We start from the raw sequence: 26,413 nt of genomic DNA, 5'->3' as shown, positions 1-26,413 counted from the left end.
GGAAACATCGACTCGGTTGAAAACAACTTATATTTTTACATTTTTTTTAAAAAACACTTCAACCAGAAGAAGCCTTGGCGGCCAACCTCTTGTCTCTCTCTTCGGCAATACTGAGCTTCACACCCTTGCCCTTGGGCAGAGACACGTATGCTTTACTACCCTTGCCGATGATGAAAACGTTGTTCAACCTGCAATTACATAAACACAATCATTAGAAGACATAATTTCATCCAACACAAAACAAAAACACTATAAATTCACAGAAACTACACATGATTTCACAATAGAAAAATCTGAATTCAGTAGAAAGCAAAAAATAGCTTGAAAAGTATTTAAAAGAAAAATATGAATCCTATGGGAAAACAAAAAATAGAAATGATGTATCCCGCTAATGAAGAATATGTAAAATAGAATATTTCACAGATCGTCAAAAGCAGGAGTTTAATGTTTGCCAATTATTACCTAGAATCTCTAATAAAAAATCCTAGGCCTGAAATTGGCCAAGAAGTTAAGAAAATAAACAGAATATCGTTACACACTAGTAAAAATTTTCCTCGTAAAATGACTGCTGATCTAAGTTTAAAGTTCCTGTTCCTACGAATAAAATATCTCAAAACTTCGAAACAATTTGTACACGAAACAGGCACCATAATAATTATCAACAATTTGCAAACAAATAGCCTACTAGGATGGCAAGGTTACATGATCAGTCCAACATTGATTTCGTAAATAATTGATCCTAAATTAATGTACGTATTACAAAAACACCAGACATTGATAAAGCATTTATTAGGAGATTGAATGATTCTAATAGAATACTGCGACCAACATGAATAGATTGTCGAGCATTATCCTAGGTACTCGATATTACGATCTAGGCCTATCCTACGACACCAAGCTGATATACCAGAGATCAGAGGTTTCAATGTGAGAAGCGGGATACAAGTGAGACACTTGTTGTCCCAAGGGTGTCCGGGCTGCTGTACAAAGTAAATCTAGTATAATGAGTGCAATAAATACTGATCCCCAGCGAATCGCTCGGTCACTGAGTGTCCAGTAGATTTTATTATGTCAAATTTCATGCACTTTAAATGAGAGTACCGACCTAGTGGCAAAAGTGTGTCCCAACACGTCCTTGATGTGCACGATGTCGAAAGACCCCGGGTGTCGCTCCCTGTTCACGACAGTGCCCACACGACCCAAGTTACGACCTCCAGTGATCATACACAGGTTACCTGAATGCAAACAAACAACAATGCATTAGTAGTGACAGCAACATAAATCTGGCAAAGCGCACACACACACACAATCAATCAGAATAATATTTTCATAATCATGTATCTTCATTGGATTATGCCTGAATATTAAATCATCATAATATGAAAGTTCTATTTCGAGATGAACCATGGCTTTCCAGAATTTTAAATATTTGTGTTTGAATATTATTATAATATAGACTAGGCTATAAAAACATTTACCGATATTTCCAATTGCTAGTTTCAATTTATTTCATTGACAATTACAAATCATAATGATAATAGATATAATATAAATGGGAAAAGACAACAGGTATAGCCCAAAACTGTCTTCTCCCAATTTTTTACAAATAAAAGTGGTGGATGAAAGTAAGGATTTGACAGTGTATATTCAACATATGAATGCATTTTTCAAATAATATTTTCAAGTAATGTATCCAATCAAAGGAAGCAGTTACAAGCATTGACGCCATGTAACTGGGCAAAGTTGGAATTTATTTTTGGCAAATTATATAAATCGAGAATCAATTAACAATCCTCGACCCCAAAATAATCGGCCACAAGAATTATTGAATTTGAAAATATAACTTAACACTTACTAAAATAATCTCGTACCTACATATTAGCCTATTTAATCTTTTAATCAAATATGAAATCACTTGAAAAATCTTATTGAAATAATAATGATTAGGAGAGAGTGAGATGAATGAAGTAAGAGAATAAGTCTCGAAAGAAATTGGAGCAATTATTGTATCCAACAAAGGAAGTAGTCATGAACACGAAATATTCACAACACGGCAAATAAGATGGAAGTTGATGTCGGCCAATTATTACCTAAAATGACAATAACTCATTTTAGGCCTGAAATTGGCCAAATCTGATAATGGATGAAACTGAAATTTTATGCTAATTTACGTATTAGAGCTATACGCAAGTCAATTATATCAGATTCAACATTTACGGTTAATTTATTTCAAAGAAGAATGTATGAGGTGTATCCAATCAAGGAAGTAGTTGTGAAGAAATAAAATTCACAACACGGCAAATGGATAGGAGATTAATGTTGGCCAATTATTACCTCGAACAATAATAAATAACTTATCCAAGGCCTGAAATTGGCCATATTTTGCTCGAAAAATTGAAATTTTAAACAATCAGAACAAAATAAATACCACTCAAATAAGTAACTTATGTTTTAAATTTTACAGATCAAATTGTTACATAATTCATCTAATCAAATATTGAAACTGATCTTCCATCTCAAGATGATCGATCGAACAGTTGATAAAGACTAACAAAGTAGAGGGTTCAAATATCGTGAGAAATCTTTTCAATTTTTACTTTTCAAGTTTTTTAAAACCTCAATAGATGCACAACAGAAAATTAAAATGTTTCCAACGTAGGAAGTAGTTGTGAATAATCGGTATTTACAACAAGGCAATGTGTTGGAAATTGATATGGGCCAATTATTACCTAGACTGATAAGAACTCATCCTAGGCCTGAAATTGGCCAATAATAAAACAGAGAATCAAATTATTTGCATAAAACAGTATTGTATTTTATTTGCATTATTCAATAACAAGAGGATATTTACAAAAACGAATATGAAATATTTCATTACTTAAATAATTAATTACAGAAAAAGACTCCTTTGTCTTTTATAGTAAACTGTAAAGTCATTCAGATTGATCATTTCTAGCGATTGAGTATTAAGGTGAGGCTGAGTGGTGAAGAGGACTCTTGATCCAGGACTCTCTCCATTCCACCAAAAATAGTTTTATTAATGACAATAAATTATTGAACTGTTTCCAACGAAGGAAGTAGTCATGAACTATAAATATTCACAACAGGCAAATGTTGGAAGTTGATGTAGGCCAATTATTACCTAAAATGATTAAATAACTCAACCTAGGCCTGAAATTAGCCAACCTAGAGGATCGAACACGAATTTTTTACAATCCTAAATAGCGTTAAGGGTAATTTTAATTCAAATTTATTCAGGCTTTTCTTACTCCATCAAACAGAAATACAAAATTGACAATTTGAATCACTACATTTGGAGCAATTACAGAAAAACACACATTGGAAGATTAAATTCAACATGCTGCTTTAAATGCTTGTCACTTTTTATGCGGATGGCACTAGTAAATTTAGATGATTTCTGGTTTTTCCTCATTTTCTTCGACACTTTTTGAAATGTGAGCACTTGTGTTATTCATAGATTTGTTAGAATTGAAAATAATTATTGTCCTTACTCATGGAATTGCAGTGTTCAACAGTTTTACCAACTAAACATTGCGACCGTCGAGTAAAATTTGATTTCGCCCCACTTTTGACTGATGCTACTGAGAAAAGTGGGATCAGCTTCGATGAGGGCACAAAGCAGGAGAAAGGAAAAATTATAGATGAGAACAATTTTCTTTTTAATCTAAAACTAAACAAAGCCTAATTAATAATCAAATCTTTCATCAAGATTTATAAAAAATATATAAATGAGAATAGGATTAATGCTTAAAAATATTAATAGTGATTAAGAAAACTATCACGTAGCCCTGCAAGTTGAAAATTATGGAATGGATCTTCATCTCAATATAAAAAACTATAGACCTACTGATCACTCTTATTGAGTAATGCATCATACAAGTTTAGGATGTAATCACTGCCCAAAATATCATAATTCAGATCATAAATGAAAAGATAAAATACAAAGAATTAGATATTTGAATTTCCAAAGATTGTGAAATGATCTTTCATGAATTTGAATTACGACAAACATTATGTAAGTTAACAGATCTTCATTTCAAGATAGCCAAATCAATTTCATCAAATCTTCCATCAGATGTTCGTAATTTAATCAAGAAGGTTCAGTGGATTATGCCTGAAATATTATATCATCATTGGAAGATCTGATAGTAAATTATTCAAGTATCAAATTTGCAATAAAATAGGAATTACTATAATGAGGAATATAAAGATATTAGAGTGAATATAAGATATTATTAGAGTGAATCTTTAGAAAAACCGCAGATAAGATCGAGATGTCAATTTCAGTAAAACAATAATGTCTTAATTCATGGAATTGCTTTGTCCCACAGGCTTAGCCATCAGAACAATGCGACCGTCGAATTAAATTTTATATCGCCCGTTTTTGACTGATACTACTGATAAACGTAAAATCAGCTTCGATCAAGGGCCTATTCAACTTTCAACTTGCAAGTGAAAGCTGTATCTTCAAAGTTTTCAAATTCTTAAATTATATTTTATATTATACCACCAATAAAGCCGATAATGATAATGGCTGTAATAAGTTTTAATAGTTTTTAGTGAGAAAACATGAAGAACCGAATACATAGCCTATTAATTTGAATGACATTAGGTAAAACGGCATGGCAGAACATCCAAACGGACCTCTCTGTCTATAAAAGCCATACGAATAATTAATAAGTTGAAACTAGTTGTAATTTGATAAAATAGAAAATAGTACTCGATAACTTTTGTGTTTCTATTAAATTATAAATCAAGATAATAAGCCTAATATCATATTTTTAGTTTGTTGATAGAAACAAAACTGAAGTAGGTAACTGTTATCAGAAGTATTAAAAAAATGTTCCAACGGTGGAAGTTATTATGAATGGCTAATACTGGACATTAATTTAGGCTAATTTTATAAATAAGATAATAATTTATTATTCATCCTAATCATACACAAACTGGCCACATAAATATTACGCAACGTTTTCAAATTGAATCAAGTCAGATACACAATCAAGAGAATAGGACTTCGAATATCAATAATTGAGCGATATTATCCCCAAAAAGTGATCTGTGCAAAAAATTGAGTATCCACAAATTAACAAATGAGATCAATAGGTGTCAAAACAATAAATAAAAGACCGAATTACGTAAAAAGTTTGTAAACCAGCATTAAACCGGAGAAAGGCTAGTTCATATTCATTCAATTTGTAAAAATTTCACAAATCATTGAAATAATTTGGGAGAAAATAAAAGGATAAGCCTGGAAGTACTTTTCTCACGAATTTTCAAGAATAGGCCTATAATCAGTCAACTGGAGAACTAGGCAAGAGACCAACAATACCAGTATTGATATTTGTATTCCAGAAACTATATTGTGCAAGGTTCAAATTAATTCACCTTGATAATATTTTGTACGGTAACTGTCAAACAATGTACTTCTTGTCTTCACTCATGGAATTGCAGTGTTCAACAGCATTACTAACTGAACATTGCGACCGTCGAGTGAATTTTATTTCGCCCCACTTTTGACTGATTCTATTGAGAAAAATAGCATCAGCTTCGATGAGGGCACAAAACAAGTACTGTATGTAAATTATTCTCATAAAATTTAGTCTAGAAATAATCGAAAATATCATACCACAAAAACAATCAATTCGATGCCGTAAGTTATGAAAGGAAAATTAATTTACAAGCTGTTAATTCCAAATCTTCCATCAGCTGAGTAAGGATGTAATCAATGATTAATTCAGTGGATTATGCCTGAATATTTCTTTCATCACTGGAAGATTAAGGAATACCAAACTTTGCCAAACAATCAATTTAATCTCAATCAATAAAACATTCCACAGTAGCAAGCAAGAATTAAATGGATACATTATTTCTTCAGAAGATAAATGACCTAGCTGTATTACCAAATGTTTAAAGAGTCTGTAACAGATTCTTTGTTTACGAAGCATTCAAAGTTAAGAAGCATTTCAAGTGAGCCTAACTAATTTTGTAATTAAAACTGAAAGGAACGATAAATTGATAGAATGGAACGAACTACACAAAAAATTAACGGAAGAGAAATCTTACCAGAGTCGAATCTGATGAAGTCCATGATTTTGGATGTGGCAATGTCCAATTGGATGGTGTCATTGACTTTTACCAAGGGGTCTGGATACCTGATGGTGCGTCCATCGTGAGTGGTCAAAAATGGAATGCCCTTGGGTCCTGTCTGAACCCTCTTCACTTTGCACAGCTTGTACTAAAAGAAAAACCAATAAATGAGATCAAAACTTGCATATTATTCGAGAAATTAATTTAGTTATGCATTTAATAAATTGTAAGGTTGAGAAACATACGCCTGCTTTTTTCATTAAGGTGCGTACATACGCGCTCCGAACATGGTCCGATCATGAACGTTACGCGAAATGTTACGCAAGGGTTCTCAAGATGATCGTGCGCTTGTCGTATTGTTGACAACCTAAGCTTTTGTGAAATGTTCAATCCAGCTGATCAGGTGACAAAACTAAATAAAATATAAAATATTCTGACCATGGTGGGTAGCCTAATAATACATTAAGTTATGTTTATTTAATAAATCGGCAATACATGTTATGTTTATTGCATTTACGCTTATGTTCTATTACAAAAAAGGTTTTGCCTGTCAATATTTTGAAAGGCGAAAGGCATGTTGGGAGTTCGGCTTCTTTCTTCTACATTCTAATAATTATGCTAGTACATATTAGAAATGTTTTTTATAATTTTATTCTCTTTAATTTTGATAATTCAATAATTAATTCTTAATTTTATATGCTAACACAGAGATCGTAGCTGATCAAACAAAAACGTTAACCACGCATGCGCAACTATTGGTTAGTTTGCCCTAGGAACTTGTTAAGCTTGCGCTCTGTTCGCGTTGTGCTGCAATCATCTTGCAATCTGCTAGTGTAACGTTCGTTTGCGGAGCAGAGCGAAGTCTGTACGCACCTTTAAACGAGTGATTACTTGAGATTTCAGCTAAGTCCGCTAAACATTACTTACTTAAGAGTTTTAATATAGCTTGGAACCCAACTTCTACGTAATTACAATTTATATTTCATCCCATTACACGCGCATAGTCCTTGATATTATAATAAGCATCACTTTCAGCAAAAAAACAATCGTAAGACTTCTACAAGTTACATTAAGAGTACTTGACTTACCTTAGCTTCTTCAGCTGTGATCCTGTGGATGGTGAAACGTCCCTTAACATCATAGATCAAACGGAAGAACTCGTTTGTCTTTTCGATTTGAACAACGTCTGTGAATTAGAAAAATAGTTATCAGTATAGGCTATACTGTTTAATAATGATTACTAATAGTGAATAGGTTCGTGATTTTGTATTCAAATTTTTAATAAGTGCAATATTTCTTAGGTTTTTGAATTATTGTGATACATTCTGTGATTTATTTAGAGAATTACGTCAACCTTTAAAATTCCAAATTTTCAAATAATTATTCCTGGACCGAAAATCAAGTGACAAAACAGTGTGTGATTACATAACCTTAACTTTTGGAAAACATTAACATTCTATCAAATTTTTGGAGAGAAATAGTACAGGCTCAGCCTAGTTTTTCCTCCAATGTCATCACATCTGGTACCATCAATAAATTTAGAGATCATTGAACTGGATACTAGCCAAATCAAGTCTGTAGTGGTGTTACTGAGTCAACTTCTTTGTAATCAAATAATTTTCTCAAGAACAATGAGTTTTACCTTCAAAGTGGCGTTAATGTAGGGTAAATAAACCCACTAACTGTGCAATTTCTCAAGGGAAGAGTATAAAAAGAGGCCATACATACTGGATGAACTAGTAAAGATGAAGATAACAGAAATCAACGTGTAAAAAAAAGTGTCATCAAACATGATAGAATGAGTTCAATGCATTATTGAAAAAGTCATCCATTCTGAGTATTTGTTGTGAAAATGTAAGTAATTTGTGTATGCATGTACAAATAATAAATAAAGTTTGCAGATTTTATTTTACTACTTCATTATCTTATGGTGTGCTTATTGATGTGCGCGACTTTTCGATCATTCTGTAGATGATAATACATAGGCATTATCATATTATGACAATTCATACTTTGGATAGACATATATATCTTCTCAATCACACATATATATCACACAAGCAGTAGCGTGTTGTAATTTTTTCAACATCCTATTTTTCATGTTTTATGTACTCTGTTTACTGTCAAAACATATCAATTCCATAATCTCATTGGATTATTTTACGCCTATGAACATTTGCATGATTAACTTTTTGTAGCCCAAGAAGGCACACGAAGCAAAGCCAACAATTCTGTGTTATTGGTTCGTTGGCAGTCTCTTTCCTTTATCATTATGCACTACTTATGTACTGTCGCAACTAAATGACACATAAAGACTAGAAAATTGCTCGGTTGATACTGAAAATCAGTGGAATGATTGGAAGAAAGTTTTGGAATGCATAGGTGACTCATTCGCTGACAACACCCCATTCAATAGTTTTGTGCAGCAAAAAAACTGACACTGCTACGGTTTTGAACGTAGCAGTCCCTCCGTATCTCGGTGCCTTGAGGTAAATAATGACACTCTACCACAACTCAAATGTGATCAAGTACATCAATTTTTGGGTGAACAGTTTATAGCTTGCTTATTAATACAATGGGATATGCGCTACAACACCTGAAGATGCTAGGGCGGTCTGAGACGGACTGACAGTTTGCATACGGGCTACTCATACCAAACTATCTTTTGACAAAACATTAGAATACAATACAGAATAAGATTCATACTTTTTTAGGTTTTTTTCTCCTTATGTTCACTGACAATAATTAGATACTATTTGACCCCTGTGTAGTAATGAAAATGTATTTCATAACTGAGTAAGCTATAAGATTACAAACCAAGTGGTTTCGAAAAAGTAATATGACTATATCAACAAATAACCAATCTTATAGAAATTAAAATGTGGTGCTATTCAAGTAGGATTTGTTCAAATTTATTTTGTAATAGGCTTAGTTAAAATGAGTCACAAGTAAAAAATGGAGAAAATTTGTGCTGAAGTAGGTCTTAGGTGTTAAAAAATTCAAACAATTTCAAACTTATGAAATTTATTTATTTAATGCTTGAGAATAATTCAAAAACTTACCCATAAAACCTGCAGGATAGTTGGGGTCAGTCCTCACTTTGCCGTCAACCTTGATGAGACGCTGCATCACAATTTTCTTCACTTCACAGTTAGTTAAAGCGTACTTGAGCCGATTACGCAAAAATATGACAAGTGGGAGAGATTCTCGCAGCTTGTGTGGACCTGTGCTGGGTCGGGGTGCATACACACCACCCAATTTGTCCAACATCCATGATTTCGGCGCTGCGAGACGCTTCAAATGCTTCTTAGGTCCACGAGCCTGTAAATATATAAATAATATTTTTATAACAACATATTTTTGTAACAGCATACTTCATAAAAAGAAATAACTTATTGTTAGATTTTATTGTTGACCAAAACTTATTTTGGCTGGATGGTAAGCAACAGAAACTAATGGAAAATATGAACCAACACAATAGATTAAATATCAGTTAAAAGAGCATGGTCAACATAATATTATAATAAATTGCAAACTAAAGTACTTGCAGTTTGGAGTACACAATACGTGGTTGACCAAAGTTATTATAGGTTATGAAATAGCCTATTTCGAAAAAGTGTGAATTTCAACTTTTAATTCAGAGAAATATTGCAAATAGAATATTGATGAAATAAGATTAAATTATACTTTTGATAAATATAATAGAGATTCTTCATAAAGCAAAATAAATAATCTAACATCAGCAAGAGAGATTTTCAATTTGGCTCAAGTATTATACCAGATTACAACATCAAGTTGTTTAGATCCTTGTAATTTTTAAAAATTATGAGATTGGTAAGGTCGAGAAAAACTATTATGTTGAGAATAATTTGCGAAATATAAAAGGATTATTGTATTGGAGTAGGATAAAATAGTAATGAAGAATTTACAACTTACCATGCCTGGGAATTAACCGGAAAAAGACACTGGGCAGGCACACACACAATGGAGTAGGAAAATGGACGCGAAACATCCGTTTCTAACAATGATACCAACCAACAATATTTTCTATGAGCATCATCCGATTTAAAATTATAATATTGGAAAATATCAGATTCAATGAATTCTCTATAATAAGTTCTTTAAAGTTTTAGATTTTCGAATATGTATTTTGAGAGTAATTTATTTTGATACATATTCTCCATCAGCTGTAGCTTTGAAGAAGTTATGATTCACAGCTGTTTTGTTACTCTATTTGCCGTCTGCTATATTGAATCTAGCTGGTATCAAATTTCAATTTTTAAGAAGATTTGAGTGACTCAATTATTTTTCATGTTAACTTAAAATCATCTATTACGTTTGTGAAATGAATCAGAATCTACTAAATGATACATGTATTAACGACCAAAACTTAAAAGTATCAGCAATAAGTAATATTAGTCCAGAAGAAGTCGCCGTTCACGTGGATAATTGTTTTGATGAATTATTTTTCGAAAACTCTTTTGATGACTGCCCTGTTTACACTTCCAAAATTTCTAATGAAAATACTCCTCAAGCTACAACAACCTACGTTGCAAAAATTGATCCTAATAATGCCAATAAAGGGTAAGTCAAATCATTTACACAAATACCAATATTACTATCAACTCAAGTATACCGTACTGTTTATCTGTAGTATACAAACAATACATTAGCAATTTCTACAGCAAAGTTTTAATAATATAGCTCATATATTCATATACGGAAAACTGCAGCTTTTCTTTAACTTATTATAAATAAGGAAATTGTTACAAAGGTTTAAGCCACTCTAGAACTTGTAATACTTTTTGAAAAACATGAGATACCTAATGCATTACCTCAATTAAAAATGTAAAGCTTAATATAACCTTTAGAAGTATCGTTTTAGTAAATTCAAGCAATAGAATATGCAATTACCATAATAAATATCACGGTATCTCTCTAAAACCTAACTTTATTGGCATCTAATTCTTTTATCATAGTGAACTTTTGCCTCAACAACTCAACTTAATTTGTATATACCATAATTTGTTACAATATAAACTGTCACTGTTTCTAAAGTTGAGAAGTTGATATTGAGGTAATTATTCATATTGAATGAAAAAGACTAAGAAATTGTCAAAAAAACCACAGCTTTATTGATACTTAGAAAGACCGGTTTTGGTTATTACACTATTGTCAATCTCTGATAAACTAAAACTAAATACAAGAGCAGCAGAATTCATACTAGTAGGCGAGTACTGCTATTGGTCAAGGGCATGAACGTCTGCCATTGGCCCAGCTAGACAGTCTCCTCCCAATCAACGTTGTAACAAAATGGCAGCTTGTGTATTGAATTTTCTAGATTTAAGAATAGATCATAGCACTGGTTTTCACAAGTTTTCTATTTTCAGAAAACCAACCTATATTGATGTTAATATTCCTCTTCATTCTTGTCATCCTATTTCTCACAAACTTGATAACAAATATAATCACAAGTTCACAGTTCAGGAGAATGTTGAGTTTCTGCATGTTACTAACAAAGGCAGATCTTTGAATATTCTAGAGGCTTTAGAAATAACAAGAGTAATTAAGAAAAATCCCAGTATAGTTTAAATGTCCAGATTCATTTCAACCAATATTACAAATTATATTCAACCAACACTAAGAATTTAGTTTTATCATAACATTGTAAGCATACATTAGTCATTGGTTTTTTCCATTACATATTTGCTTTATTATCTTTTACACTTTTTTACTTGGTTCTTATTTTGCACCGAAACTAAATTTTGTTTTCATGACGAGTCTGTTGCTTAAGCCGCCGTTGAGTGGGAGGAGACTGTCTAGCTGGGCCAATGTCAGGCGTTCATGCCCTTGACCAATAGCAGTACTAACTCGCCTACTAGTATAAATTCTGCTGCACTTGTATTTAGTTTTAGTTTATCAGAGATTGATGATGGTGTAATAACCGAAACCGATCTTTCTAAGTTTCAATAAATCTGTGTTTTTTGACAATTCCTTAGTCTTTTTCATTCAATAAATATAAACTGTATTTGTCATATTTATATACAGTATCAATAAGTTGAATCTCTTTCAATAACAGATACATTCATCACACAATCAGCAATGATGAAATTCATATGCGAATTGAGGTCGGTGAGGATGGAGATTTGCTTGAGCTCCCGTCCCATGCCACCATCACAATAGAAAGCACAGACCCAGCCACTCAGCTTACCCAAGTCAAACGTTATAAATGTGACTATGATGGCTGTCCAAGAACCTACAGTACAGTCGGAAATTTGAGAACACACATGAAAACACACAAAGGTATTTTTATTGTTACTTTAAATGCAAATTATGCTTATTAACAAATGATTCTAATGTGAGCTCTCCATATTGAGTAACGCTACTTTTTTGTCAATTCTACTTTTATGCAAATTCAAATTAAATTTAATTGAAACTACAGATTGATTAAAAATATCTACTTCAATTCTAAAGCACCACTCAATTAAAACAAACGTGTTTTAATAATTTCTGTATAAGTTGATCGAGCTCCTCCAAGTGGCTCGATTTATTTACTTATTAAAGTAAGTAGTAGGCTAAAGCTACTTGTTTGCGGCAACCAACATTTGAAGAATAAAGTTAATATTGTACCCTGGGTACATATATTTTTATACAGGGACCGGCATATTAATCTGACGATTTTGTAGTATTTGTTGTGTTGACACCACTCTAATACCTTTAATAACTCCAGCTTCATCCATTACCCACAATTGTGGGATCGATGGCGTCAAAAAATCAAAACACATTCAAAAAAACTGTAATAGTTCAGATGGCAGTGATCCAGTGCTCGCGCTCTCAATAAAAATTCAAATTATCACCCATAAATTCGTTTACGCTAAACCAAATTCGTTATATGCTTTGTCACACAGTAGCTTCCAGACGGTTCTCCTGAAGGCGGCCTCATCCAATTGCTTCACACTATTAGGCAGCCTGTTGTAGAATTTCAGGTCTGAAATCCTGTAACTGGCCAGTGATCGGTGGAGGCGTCTCCTGGGGATATCCAACAGCTCACTGCGCCTGGTGTTGTGGCGGAGGATGTCACTACGGGCAGCTAGAGTATGCTGTATCTTCTTGACATACACCAAGCACAGGAGGATGTAATGGCTGAAGACAGTCAGTACACCAAGGCGAGCAAAGATGGGCTTACAGTGGGCAAGATGGTCGCTGCCTGTTATAATTCTAAAAGCCCTCTTTAGCAGCCTCAGGACACCAGCAGCCCCTGTCGAATGACCCCACAGGAGCAATCCATAAGTGATGTGGCAATGGAAGAGAGCGTGATACATCATTACTCTCCGTCACCAGGCCCCTCATCTTGAGCATCAGGAAGCAAATGCAGGAGAGTCGGCTGGTTACCTGCTGTAAATGACTGTTCCAGCTGAGTTTGCAATCCAAGACAAAACCCAGCAGCTTAACTGGATTTTGAGGGTTACGCAGTTCTCGTGATAAGCTGCAGATTATCCTTTGGGTCTTGTCCTCATTCAGCTGGAATCGTTAGCGAGGAACCATGAAGTGGCAGATCGAAGATGCTCCGTAGACGCCTCCAAAATCCGCTCAAGCTCAGCACCCGATGACAGCAGCGATGCATCATCCGCAAACATCAGAGAAGAACCATTGTCGTCGAGGTTGTTTATCATGACAAGAAACAGTGTAGGCCCCAGCACCAATCCCTGAGCAACACCAAAAGCCACCGGAAGGGTCTGGGAGTTTGCACCACTGAGGGAGACAAGCTGAGTCCTTCCAGAAAGGTATGAGCCCAAGATGGAAAGGACCGAGTCCCTTAGACCGTAGAAACTGAGTTTTCTGAGTAGAATGTGATGGTCCACACAGTCGAAAGCTCGGCTCAGATCACACAGAGCCAGAACAAGAGACTCACCTTCCTCGAAGGCAGCATCAATCCGCTCAGCTACATGGTCGACTGCACCCACTGTTGATCTCCCAACTCGGAAGCCAAACTGCATGTTGGAGAACAGGCCATTCTCCTCGAAAAAAGCCCCCAGCTGAGGCTTTATCACTGCCTCAATCACCTTGCCAAACCTTGACAGGAGTGATGGAGATTGACCTGAAACTACGAAGGTTCTCACGATCACCCTTCTTGAAGACTGGGACAGTTCCTTATGTTTTCAAGAAATCAGGAAAATTTCCAGACCTCAAGCACTCATTGACAGATGCAGAGAGAGGAACTGCAATGGCATCAACAACCTCTCGAAGCATACTCACAGGTCTATTCATGCCATTTCAGTAGCCAGTATGTCGTGGTCGAGTGAACATCGAGCGTTTGTGATTGAAGCTTATTTTAAAAGAAGCTCAGTTATTTTAACACAGCGTTTATTTCGCAGACATTTCAATTTTTATTCGACACGCGCCTGTTCCCAGTAGGAATACGAACTTTTGTGGGTAAAGAATTTTAGGAACACGTCGTCTGCTTTATAAACAAACCCGATTTGACGAAAACGGACTAACACGGTAAGAGTAGCTGTTACACGGTCTCCATGACGTTCAGCAGCGAAACATGCTGTTGCGCTAGCCATTTCTAATCGAAGTGTACGACGAATTCTTCATTCCGACCTAAAATTCCATCCGTATAAGATAATGTTAGTGCAACAACTCAATGCAAATGATTGGGCACATCGCAAAGCCGCTTACTAGATCATTCTCGGATATGTCCACCAGGATGACATTATTCTTTCAAGTGACGAGGCACATTTTCATTTGTTGGGATTTGTGAATAAACAAAATTACCGTTATTGGGCAGCCAATAATCCACAAAACTAGAGGAAGTCATTCAACGAGAAATTAAAGTAATTCCACAAGTGATGATTGAGTGAGCAATGCCAAAATTTAGAATTAGCTTAAGTGAGTGCGTGAAAAGTAACGAAAAAAATTTGGATAACATAATCTTCAAATAGAAAAACTTTGTGAGTGATCTATGTAATTCACTGTAAATTGCAAAATTTTATCTTTAATTTGATATATTACATGTTTTAATTGTACGGAACATACTTTGATTATTATCCCTCAAAAATCCTCAGGTTTTTATGCCGGACCCGGTATAATTATGTTACTTATTCATAAATCAGAAAATGTTGGAGGGTTGAAAGATAAAAATGTATTAGTTTTCTAAATCTAATCAATATAACTTCATTTGGAGTTTATCTGTTTAAATGCTGAGAACTGAACATTTTCACTTATATTTTGAGCTTTAGTGACCTGATTTTCATAACTTTTCAACTTCCAATATCTTCGTTATTGAACCAGTACTAACGAGAAAATCATAAAAAAGCACCATTCACCACCTGCAGTATTCTCGGAATTTTCATGAAATTTCGATAAATCCGTTGCACTCCAATCGGATGCAACCCAATAAGGAATGTTAGGCATACTTCAAATTAAAATACTGTATAATTCAAATAAAAAAATGTCCTTTAAGAATTTCTATTTTCATCAAATACAGTAGCACAGCTTATTTTATTGATGTTTAAAACCAAAATGATAAATTATAGTCAGCTAAAATTGCTGTAATCGCCCCTCAATCCTATCGATTGTTACATGACTTGAGAAATTTACGAGCCATGTAAAATTACAATGATAGCAATAGCCTTCAATTACAGTAGGCCTACTGACAAATCATACAACAGCAACATAACAAAAAATATTGAGAAATCATAGGGAATCATCTTTATTTTCAAGTCTTATTAGATAATATTGGTAGAATATTTTGATCTCACTGTACCGCTCATAATTCCCTTATCAATACTTGGATTCTTCGAATGAATATAGAATGTAGGTGCTATATTGCAGCTTATTTCTAAAAAATAATAAACTATCTCTTCGCATAGAAATAAGAATTGAGCTTTTTGTACTGTTATTTGACAATTTGGCTTTTGCTATTGTGTTGTGATTACTAAAACTGTGTCTTGATAGTTGTGTCCAGGCGAACTCAGAAATGTGGCTGATTGTGTGTTTTACCACCAGGAGAGCTTTCGCCAATCTAACATGGTAATTATGCTTACATTATATTTATTTTGTCTGAATGTAATTGAGACATTGGCCAACAGTCTTAGTCTAGTAATTAACAGTTATCATAATATTTGAGATTTTCTTTGCTTCATTAACAATGATTTTTAATTGGTTTTCACATAAATCTTCTAAAATATGAACCAGCTTTTCTGTTGTACTCTTCTACCTCTCCTTAAACTAGTGTTGAACAAGAATTTTTTTAAGAAAGCACGAATAATATGTTACAATTCCTGGGCATTTTTACGATGATTGAATCTGTGAGCTGATACAATATTTATTTACTTTGTAGGTGTTTGAACTTCAATATACTTTACTGGTTGGATCTATTTAATCATGAAACTGTATTTGAACTGTTTTCTGTTGTGATAAATTCTGTAAACCGTATGTAAGATACGGAACCAGAAATTTAATTTAGCTAAACTAATTAAAGGACTCTTCCATAAGGCATTGAAATCGCATCTCTTATGAAAGTCAAGTACCAAAATAGAAGTACCTAGTTCAAATAGGAGGAGGACTACTCCAATTAGATAATGTTTGATGATGACTGGTTTTTTTACAGTTGAAAAAATTGAACATAATATATTAATGCTTATACTTTTCCAACTCTTGTTCGTAGATTCCAATATTTTTATTGAATTTGTTCAGATAAAGATTTCATAGTATAATCTGAAACTTAGCTGTGAAACATTGAAGAACTGGTAACTTATCTAATATGGAAAGGGCGCAGTTTGTCATGAATCCTTCAATGATATTTTTTTACTTTGAGTTATGCCTCCATAATCCCTAAGCTGCTTGGTTGATGATGTTAAGTATGATCAACCAGGATGAATGAACTATCAGATTTAGGTGGATTACAAAATTCGAGGAATTGATTTTGGAACTAATAATAACTCAATTATAATAATTTTGAAACTTATAATAATAACTTATTATTAGCGGAGATTCCCTCAATCAGTCAACGGGTGGAGAGAATACCAAACGAACGACACTAATCATTAAGGGCTGGTTTCCGAGCTCGGGATTTAGCTAAGTCCTAGACTTTAAACAGCTTGAGTCAGAAAAGTAGCTTTCCAAAATGGGGCGTAGTCGCAGTTTTTATCACAGTATTCACAGTTTTCATTTTCTCATTTCTATAATTGGTAACATTTTTCCTTGACGATATTAAACATTCCTAAATAGTTCAAAATAGCTGAAACTTCACACTATTTTCTCTTTATTTTATTTTGTGTTCAATTGTCTAGTTTTTCAAAATTTAATTCAAACGTGGCTATGACAATGACTATGACTATGACGCCCCGTTTCGGAAAGCCAATTTTCTGACTCCAGCTGTTCAAAATCTAGAACTTAGCCAAATCCCGAGCTCGGAAACCAGCCCTTAATCTTAAAGATTAGAAAGTTTTATTACACGTAATATCAATGTCTTTCATAAATAAAACTAGTAGAATGATATATTATTCGAGCCCAATTATGTGATAGTTTTCATAATAAATGTTGGGCCAATTGAATTGTCTTATTGAATTGTGTGTATGTTCTACCCCCAGGCGAGTACCGATTCCAGTGTATGGAGCCAGCATGTGGGAAGGCGTTCCTCACCTCGTACAGCCTCAAGATCCACGTGAGAGTCCACACCAAAGTGAAACCGTTCAACTGCGATCATGATGGCTGTGAAAAGTCTTTCAATACTCTGTACAGGTAACCTTAACAAGACTAATCCTTCTTTCTCCATTTTTATTGTATCAGATAAAAATTATTTATTCTTCTGGGATACCACTCATAACAAAAATAGAATGTTCCCAAATGTGATAAATGGAAATAGGAAGCTCACTATATCTATAATCCTTATTCATTGGATTAACTACATTCAGTGAATCCATGTGATATAAATCGTACATTCGTGAGAAAGTCTCCGATTTTTCTTGTGAGTTGAGAAAGAATATTAATGCCAAGTTGAAACCTTAGTGCTGGGAAATCGGATTGGAAACAACGTAATATTTGAATTATCAACTTGTATTGAATTGCTCTCTATTTTGTATAACTCATACAAATATCTCAATTTGTATAACTAGTAATATCTAGTTTGTATAACTCATGCAAAAATATTTTTGTCAATCGTATTATTAGATTATCTCAAGCAACATATATCAAAAGTCATGGAAAAATGTACTTTTCCTCCACCTACTGTCTAAAGTACTAACTTTACTCCCTGAAACATAATACTAAAGTGTCACTTTTTCGCTCTCGGTAGTAAAAAACAGAAAAACTCCCTAGGGAGGAAAAGTGACTCCATTTAAATAGCATGGGAAGCATCTCTATTTTAAAAACTTACATGGTAATAGGTTAGAAGGTCTAAGCTCAGATGAGAAAGCATAATAGAGGTGTCTGTCATTGAGTCAACTGAATTCAATACCACAACCAGAAATTTGATCAACTCATGAATTATATGTTTGTATGATATTATATTCTTAATATTAGTAGACGATAAAAATTTATACAATTTAAAAAATATTTTATTCTATTCAGCCAACAAATATTTTTGATCTGCAATTCAAATCTGAACCGAGTGATCTGGAGTCAGCCATTTTTGGTAGCTGCCCAGCTGATATAATTGTTACAACTTTTGCCGATAGATAGCGCAATCGGCAGTGCAAATCAGACGACCGGTTTTTAAGTTTTAGATTTTAGGTTATGTTGTTAGGAAACATTGTCACCAATACCATAGAGAAACGATAGCATAAGTAGATATCCCATGGTATAGGGCGTTTATGTCGCAACTTTTATTGTTATCCCAAGCCGATAGTTCACGTAGTTCTTTCCCATGCAGCTGTGTGACGCTTGTAGTCTCTCAAATTGTGCTGTTCATACACTCTCACCCCAACAAAACAGTAAAAATTGACAATAATCGACAGTAATCGGCTTGAGATAACAGTAAAAGTTGCGACATAAATTCTCTATACCATGGAATATCTACTTACGCTATTGTTTATCTATGCCAATACGTAAGTTATTAGAATGATTTTATTTGCAGTTTCTATAAAAAATGTAGCTGGAGGAAAAATGTTGTGTACATCACGAGCGAAAAATACTTTTTCTCCCTCAGGAAAATTGTTGCCCTCGGCTTCGCCTCGGGCTTCAAACTTTTTCCCACAGGGAGAAAAAGTCGTACTTTTCACTCTAGATATACAAATAACTATTGTAGAGCATTACTTAAAGTTATGATTATATTTATATGAAAGCTCTCACATTAGAACTCTCTGAAACGCTATTAATTTGTCTGAATTATCCAACTGATTTTCTAACTGAAGCATTCATAAAATTTCCAGAGCTAACTCTTTCTGTTGACAATGCTCGACATTACAAACGCTTTCTGGTTTAATAGCGTATCACATAATACTAGCTAAATTATTCTCAATTATTCATATTTTTATTCTGGTAATAACTATTGGTTAAGTTCAAATTCCTATCTTCATTTTAGATTAAACCTATTCAAATTTTTTATTTGAATAGATATGGCAATATGACAATTTCCTTAAGTAAGTACTACTTTTCAACTTATTTACTTAGCTTGTCTCATTGATAGAAGACAGTTTTTTTATTTCTATGGTCTCCATAAACTATTGTTGACTGGCTTTGTGGTTTTTGTAGATTGAGAGCTCACCAGCGTCTTCATAACGGCGACACATTCAACTGTGTGGAGAGTGGTTGCAACAAATACTTCACAACTCTCAGCGATCTCAAAAAACATGTTAGGACGCATACGCAAGAGAGACCATACCGGTAAGCTCTGCTCACCATGCTATTCCAATGCGCCTCTATAAGTGGCCTACTGCATCAAGAAATGTCGCGTTTTCATTTTTATCCGAAAATATGTCGAAAATTGCCAATGCTGTTTTCTTGAGGTAGAGGGGTAAATACAAGATTTTATCATCCTCATCCCACTTATTTATTTTTGCTGCCCTATTGAAGGTTTTCAACCACTCGTTGAAGTCTTCACTCTTTGTACCATGGAATATCTACTTACGCTATTGTTTATCTATGCCAATACGTAAGTTATTAGAATGATTTTATTTGCAGTTTCTATAAAAAATGTAGCTGGAGGAAAAATGTTGTGTACATCACGAGCGAAAAATACTTTTTCTCCCTCAGGAAAATTGTTGCCCTCGGCTTCGCCTCGGGCTTCAAACTTTTTCCCACAGGGAGAAAAAGTCGTACTTTTCACTCTAGATATACAAATAACTATTGTAGAGCATTACTTAAAGTTATGATTATATTTATATGAAAGCTCTCACATTAGAACTCTCTGAAACGCTATTAATTTGTCTGAATTATCCAACTGATTTTCTAACTGAAGCATTCATAAAATTTCCAGAGCTAACTCTTTCTGTTGACAATGCTCGACATTACAAACGCTTTCTGGTTTAATAGCGTATCACATAATACTAGCTAAATTATTCTCAATTATTCATATTTTTATTCTGGTAATAACTATTGGTGATTACAGTTCAAATTCCTATCTTCATTTTAGATTAAACCTATTCAAATTTTTCATTTGAATAGATATGGCAATATGACAATTTCCTTAAGTAAGTACTACTTTTCAACTTATTTACTTAGCTTGTCTCATTGATAGAAGACAGTTTTTTTATTTCTATGGTCTCCATAAACTATTGTTGACTGGCTTTGTGGTTTTTGTAGATTGAGAGCTCACCAGCGTCTTCACAACGGCGACACATTCAACTGTGTGGAGAGTGGTTGCAACAAATACTTCACAACTCTCAGCGATCTCAAAAAACATGTTAGGACGCATACGCAAGAGAGACCATACCGGTAAGCTCTGCTCACCATGCTATTCCAATGCACACTATTCCAATTCAACTCTCAAATTCAAAGTTTGCAATTTTCTAATTAATTGTGATTGATCAATTTAATTTAAAATGATTTTTGTGTGTTTTGAATTGTGAATTGAGTGTGTAATTGATGAATGTTGAGTGACACATAACCTAGCTACATTTGGACTGTTATATAAATTAGAATTGGAACCGTTTTGGGCTTATAATACTGTGGTACTTTTCTGTAAGTTGTATAATCCTAAATGATTGAATAAATAAATAAAAATTCTAATTCATCTTTTCAACCAGAGGACTAGAGCATGGGAAATACGAAATAGAGCATGGGAATATGGGGAAATTTCTGAGCAAACAGAGATTCAAATGAATCTGAAAATACGATTCACCAAAAAATTTATAAACAATTATTCTTTAAGATGTTCAAATGTTTTATTCAATTCGCACAAATAGTTTATTTATCGGCCTCGTCAAATAAGCTCCGCTATGCATCGAAGGTAGCTCGATAGGTAATGTTACATTTTTCACTTTTAATACATGAACATTGAGTATCGTTGTGAATCCACACATGTATAATCAATAATTATGACTCTCTTTAAGATGTTTGCTTGCCAATAGTAAGCTATTTTCTCTCTTGAGTCCAGTTCCAAGTTTATCTTGAATTTTGTATCAATATCCTCATCCAAAATATGTCCGCTCCATTATTATGTTGCTATATCTCACTTTTTCCATTATCGAATCTGTATTAATACCTAATTTTCACGAACATCTCTGCATAATTCAGTATCAAGATCCAAATCTTGAGACATCCAAATCTTCTGCCTCGATGACAGATAATATTGAATCTGTTCAAACTCTAATTCATATAGATTCAATACAATATTATTTTATAGTAATTCCAAATTGGGTTTCATTTCTTACCGTTCAATAATTTTCCGGTTTATACTTGTAAATCCATTAAAACTTCTGTGACTTTGATGACTTGCCTCTTATTGAGTGATTGAAGAGTGAAGTATATTTGTCTTCTTCTTAATTTTAGGTGCGGAGATACCTGTTCCAACTTGAAACACTCTTTAATATTTTTATTATAATTCAACTTGAATAATAAAATATATCTAACTTTATCTCTTATGTGAACCTTGAATTTTTAGGTGTAAAGAGTCGGGATGTGGCAAGGCATTCACCGCCAGTCATCACCTGAAAACACACCGCCGCACCCATTCAGGTCAACGACCTTGCTGCCCTCAAAATGGCTGCCGCAGAACGTTCACCACCAAAGAGATGATGGACAATCACCTACTCACGCATCACTCATCCATGGTTCGTAGACTGATTTATTATCACCAATAGTACTTGCTATCTTCTCTCTTCATAGCATATGAGACCAAATATGTAGGAAAGCTTGTGTAGTTGTGTAGGAATCATCCATAGAAAGATCCAAATAGAAAAAATCGATCATAGGTCATAGATTAGTCCAATAAGATGAATCGTATCAGAACTTACTTAATGCTGGCATTAGAAATCAATCGAAATCTCATACCGGTTTACTCACGCTATGTTACTAAATATTGTTTATTATTCCAGGAAGATGATGCTTTCTATGACGATAATTCGGACATAGATGATGTTTCAGAAAACGAGGAAACAATGTCTAAATACAAGAGTACATCAGAATCTGGTGAGTTGGAAAAACATCTTTCAAAAATTTTATGGATAAGTTGGATTAATTTGGTTACTATTTGAAATCAAATCGAATAAGTTTTTGACCAAAATCGAAACATTATACACATCGTTTAGGTTACTTGAAGTTTCAAAAGAAAACGAGACCACGTGGTTCTCTTAACAAGTTCAATCCATACCTTTTTATCCTGAACTTTTACTTGAAGTTTCAATCACTCATGAACTTGAATAAACCTTTATCAAAACTTTCTGTTCCCGCTTCATTTTGAAGGCTGTTATAAAATTACTGAGTCCTGAGTAGTTGTATTGGCAATACTTGAAATCTTGGAAGTCGGATCTATTCTCACAATCGAGGTAACTCTCATTCATTATGTAACGCTATTGATGATTGAAAAGTAAGAGATGATAGTCAAATTATCAACCTTTAAAATAAACAGCATATACCTATAGGTAAAATAATTATTTCATTTAATATTCTCTCTCAAGCTCACTTCGATACTCCCTAACTTCCGTCTTCTTATAATTTATTGCATTTAGATTTTCAAATTGTTGTCATAAACTACTCCTGCAATAAATCTATCATGGAAGCTGTATTCAGGATTACTGATTATTCCATGAAAGCTGTTATCAGGTTTATGTAGATTCTCACATATTTATTGTTTCTAACAGGCAATCCTTTACAACAGAATGGTGAGTCAAACTTCATCAATGAGGATTACATTATTTCTCAAGAAGTCGAAGGATCTGGCGATTCGTCAATGGACTTGGAACAAGCCTCTCAAAAATCTGAAGCGAATGAAGAAGAACTCTCGTCCCCGGACAATTTCCTCTCATCGATATCCTCAAAACTTTCAAATCAAAATATCACCACAAAACAAGAAGAACTTGAACCTGTCTATATTTCGACATCAAAAGAGATGAGTCAGCCGAACATGGGTGCCCCTATTATAGCAATGGTAACAGAAGAAGGCGAGGAAAACTTTTCTGGAATTACTTCATTTTGTTTCATGAATTCATCGCCGGTTGAATATATTTTGCCCAACAGTGAAGAATCTCAAGATGGAAAGGACTCTTTGAGTTCGCCACAATCTACTACCACAACGCAAATAAAACAAGATATCTCTCTGGATCAGATGAATTATGAGGAAACGAACCCGGCTACAAATTCCCAAAACTCTTTCAATTATAAGATAAGTATTGGAGATTGTAATGAAGTGGACAGCACCACAACTGTTGATAGTTTCAGTTCTGTTCTGCCTTCTGCACTTTGCAACAATGTCACAGACACTGAAGCAAATAGTGTTGAGAGAAAAGACATCAATGATTTGATCCACAGAGTACTTTTTGAAGAAAATGATAATGTGGTTTCAGAAAATAAGTCGTCTACTGACAAAAAAGATGAACAATTTTCTGTTGAAAAAGGTTGTAAAGCTATGGAAGCTATGGAAACAGCAAATAGCTTCTGCAGTTCGAACCAAAACTATTCCTATGCCAGTCTTGGAAAAATTGATTATGCGTTTGAATCTGTTGAACAATTCGATACTGATGAAATCCTGATGGATCTATCTCGACCTTGTGATGTCGATTGGTCGGAAGGAAATGGTCTTGAGTGTGTTGTAAGTCCTCAACTCGAAATTTTGGATCTCCAATGGAATGAGTTGCAGACTGGGAACATCGATTTGAACGATATTTGTCAAGAAAACGTCTTTCAAGAGTCTTCAATTGGTGATGGAAAGGTGGATTTTGGGAGCAACCTATTTTCGTCAACCGAATTTCAAAAAACTGGGATAGGAGATACATTTTTAGATGGTAAGAGACTAGAGGAAGATTTGGAGAAGCATCAGACATCATTAGGTTTTAATCCATGTCAAACTCAGCATGCTTCTGATGATATATTGATTCCAAATTGCTCAACAGACAATCGATCAGGGGATGCTCATGTCTTTAACAATGTATTAAAAGGATCTAATCATCAAAGTTTCGATTCAGCTCATCCAAGTATTAATGGTAGGTCGTTGATTCCAACTTGTTTGACAAACCAACTAGATGCACATGCTTTGAGTACTGAGAAACAAACATCATTCAAAGAACTTGAGCATTTTATCTCTTTTCAAACAACCAGTGACTCAAACATATTGCTTTCATCATGCTTGACTAACCAGATTGAAGAGACTAATCAGTTGAATTTGGAAGAATCGGCTTCATTGAAGAAGCTCGAGGATTTTATATCTTCCCATGCAAAAGATGATAATAGTATTTTAGTTTCAAATTGCTTTACAAATCAGTCCAATAAGACAGATAGGAGTACAAATGATTATGAGAGGTCTGCAATGGATGTCATTTCTGTAAGGGGTGATATGTTGAATGATTTCAGCACAGCAATGAATTTAACTGAAGAAACTCAACAAGATGATGAATCTCCAGATCTTGCAAGTCTGCTGTTGAAATCTGGAAATGTTTTCAATGATGAAACGCTACTGAATACATTCAACGGTTTTTCGAAATCGAATGAATGTAGTGATTTCGCCATGGAACGTTTAGAGGATAACAAGTTTTTGCAAAGACCAGAGTCTAACAATAACATCGTAGACCTGACTTCTGGTGACAGTTGCAAATGTAGTGAGACACCCGGTGTGGTTAAGGAGCCATGTTGTGTCACTGTCTGCCTGAGAACCCTGCAACAGCTCAAGAAAGTTCTGGAAAAAGGCTGCTACAAACTTGGAACAGGTCCTCTCACATCATTAGCTTTGCTTCCTGCTGCTAACTATTGCTCTGCCACCAAATTATGAAAATTCATCAATTTAGTATTGGATTCAAAATCGCTTTCAAGAAATTATTTGTTGGTAATAAATATGTTTGTTGTAAATTGGGTATTCTTGTGTTGATTCTCCATCATAACTTCTTTTGATTCATTCAATAGTATATTCGTTGAAATTGTTGCTCACCAATTAGCTACTCACATACCGTTTATTGTGATATATACGTTGACTTTTATAATTATCATTTTAATAACAATAGGAGCTTGTTAATGATAAGTGAACAACTATTATACTACAAAAAGTATGTGCATTTACAAAACTCATCTATCATTCATTTCAAACTAAAAATTTACTGAAATTTAATTTTCTTAACTTAGTTACGGCAAAGAAATAGGCTCATTTCAGAGCTTCAAGCAAGCAAAACTTTTCATGCAAATACAGTAGAGCACAGTTTCTTCCTTCCTTTAGTTAGTATCATTTTTTTATATATAAATATTACTCTACAAAGAGACGTTGGATTTTGGAGTAGAATGTACTGGTTTCATTAATAATAGTTATCAAAAACTAATTTTGTTAATGTTTTTTCCACACGAAACTACAACTAATAAATGTTAAGCCGCGTCCACACTATGCCGAATGTGGTCGATCGACACTGTTAAACAAGTGTGGACATGTAGCCCGGCTTTGTCTAATCATGTCGGCCCGAACCGAATCAAGTCGGTTCGGATCGAGGAAGTCGAATCGAAATCAGTAGTGTGGACGTGTTGAACGAGGTTGCGCAACATTTCACACTGTTCTTTCAATATTTATTTTATTGAAACTCATTTTAAGTTTATTTTATTATATTAATATTGCTTGCTTTAAAATTTTAAAGAGGTGGCCCAATTATACGTAAGAATCTCCTGTTGCCAAAAAACGCAGAGTTACTGCAAGGCGCTGGCTCACTGGAATAGCTGGTCTGAATTT

At 34.0% G+C, this 26,413-nt stretch overlaps 2 protein-coding genes and 2 non-coding genes across 8 annotated transcripts; 1 reads left to right on the top strand and 3 right to left on the bottom strand.

Annotated features, from left to right (window-relative positions):
* Positions 1–12: 12 nt before the first annotated feature.
* LOC111046261 (40S ribosomal protein S4) lies at positions 13–10,336 on the bottom strand. Of its 2 annotated transcripts, none has more exons than XM_022331762.2 (6): positions 10,048–10,336; positions 9,174–9,432; positions 7,200–7,297; positions 6,088–6,259; positions 1,106–1,235; positions 13–188 (listed from the first exon to the last, which is right to left on the bottom strand). In XM_022331762.2, exons 1-6 carry the CDS (start codon positions 10,048–10,050, stop codon positions 59–61), a joined length of 792 nt encoding a protein of 263 aa, XP_022187454.1. In that variant the 5' UTR covers positions 10,051–10,336; the 3' UTR covers positions 13–58. The 2 variants fall into 2 exon arrangements, with proteins under 2 accessions (XP_022187454.1, XP_039293793.1); XM_039437859.1 differs by having other exon boundaries at positions 9,890–10,054.
* On the bottom strand, positions 3,501–3,638 carry LOC120353762. The gene has a single exon (XR_005572578.1). It is a non-coding gene; the product is annotated as a small nucleolar RNA SNORA16B/SNORA16A family (small nucleolar RNA).
* Positions 5,450–5,586, bottom strand: LOC120353761. Its single transcript, XR_005572577.1, has one exon. It is a non-coding gene; the product is annotated as a small nucleolar RNA SNORA16B/SNORA16A family (small nucleolar RNA).
* On the top strand, positions 10,337–25,559 carry LOC111043899. Of its 4 annotated transcripts, none has more exons than XM_039437853.1 (8): positions 10,339–10,695; positions 12,191–12,414; positions 16,072–16,146; positions 17,709–17,859; positions 19,810–19,941; positions 22,160–22,328; positions 22,593–22,686; positions 23,358–25,554. In XM_039437853.1, exons 4-8 carry the CDS (start codon positions 17,729–17,731, stop codon positions 25,475–25,477), a joined length of 2,646 nt encoding a protein of 881 aa, XP_039293787.1. In that variant the 5' UTR covers positions 10,339–10,695; positions 12,191–12,414; positions 16,072–16,146; positions 17,709–17,728; the 3' UTR covers positions 25,478–25,554. The 4 variants fall into 4 exon arrangements, with proteins under 4 accessions (XP_039293786.1, XP_039293787.1, XP_039293785.1 ...); XM_039437854.1 differs by lacking the exon at positions 19,810–19,941 and adding an exon at positions 20,860–20,991 and having other exon boundaries at positions 10,379–10,695; XM_039437852.1 differs by lacking the exons at positions 16,072–16,146; positions 19,810–19,941 and adding an exon at positions 20,860–20,991 and having other exon boundaries at positions 10,337–10,695.
* Positions 25,560–26,413: the final 854 nt, after the last annotated feature.

This window comes from Nilaparvata lugens, chromosome 11, assembly GCF_014356525.2.
Source record: "Nilaparvata lugens isolate BPH chromosome 11, ASM1435652v1, whole genome shotgun sequence".
Taxonomy (NCBI): domain Eukaryota; kingdom Metazoa; phylum Arthropoda; class Insecta; order Hemiptera; family Delphacidae; genus Nilaparvata; species Nilaparvata lugens.
The sequence above is the reverse complement of the archived record's forward strand: the minus strand, read 5'-3'. Positions and strand labels throughout refer to the sequence as shown.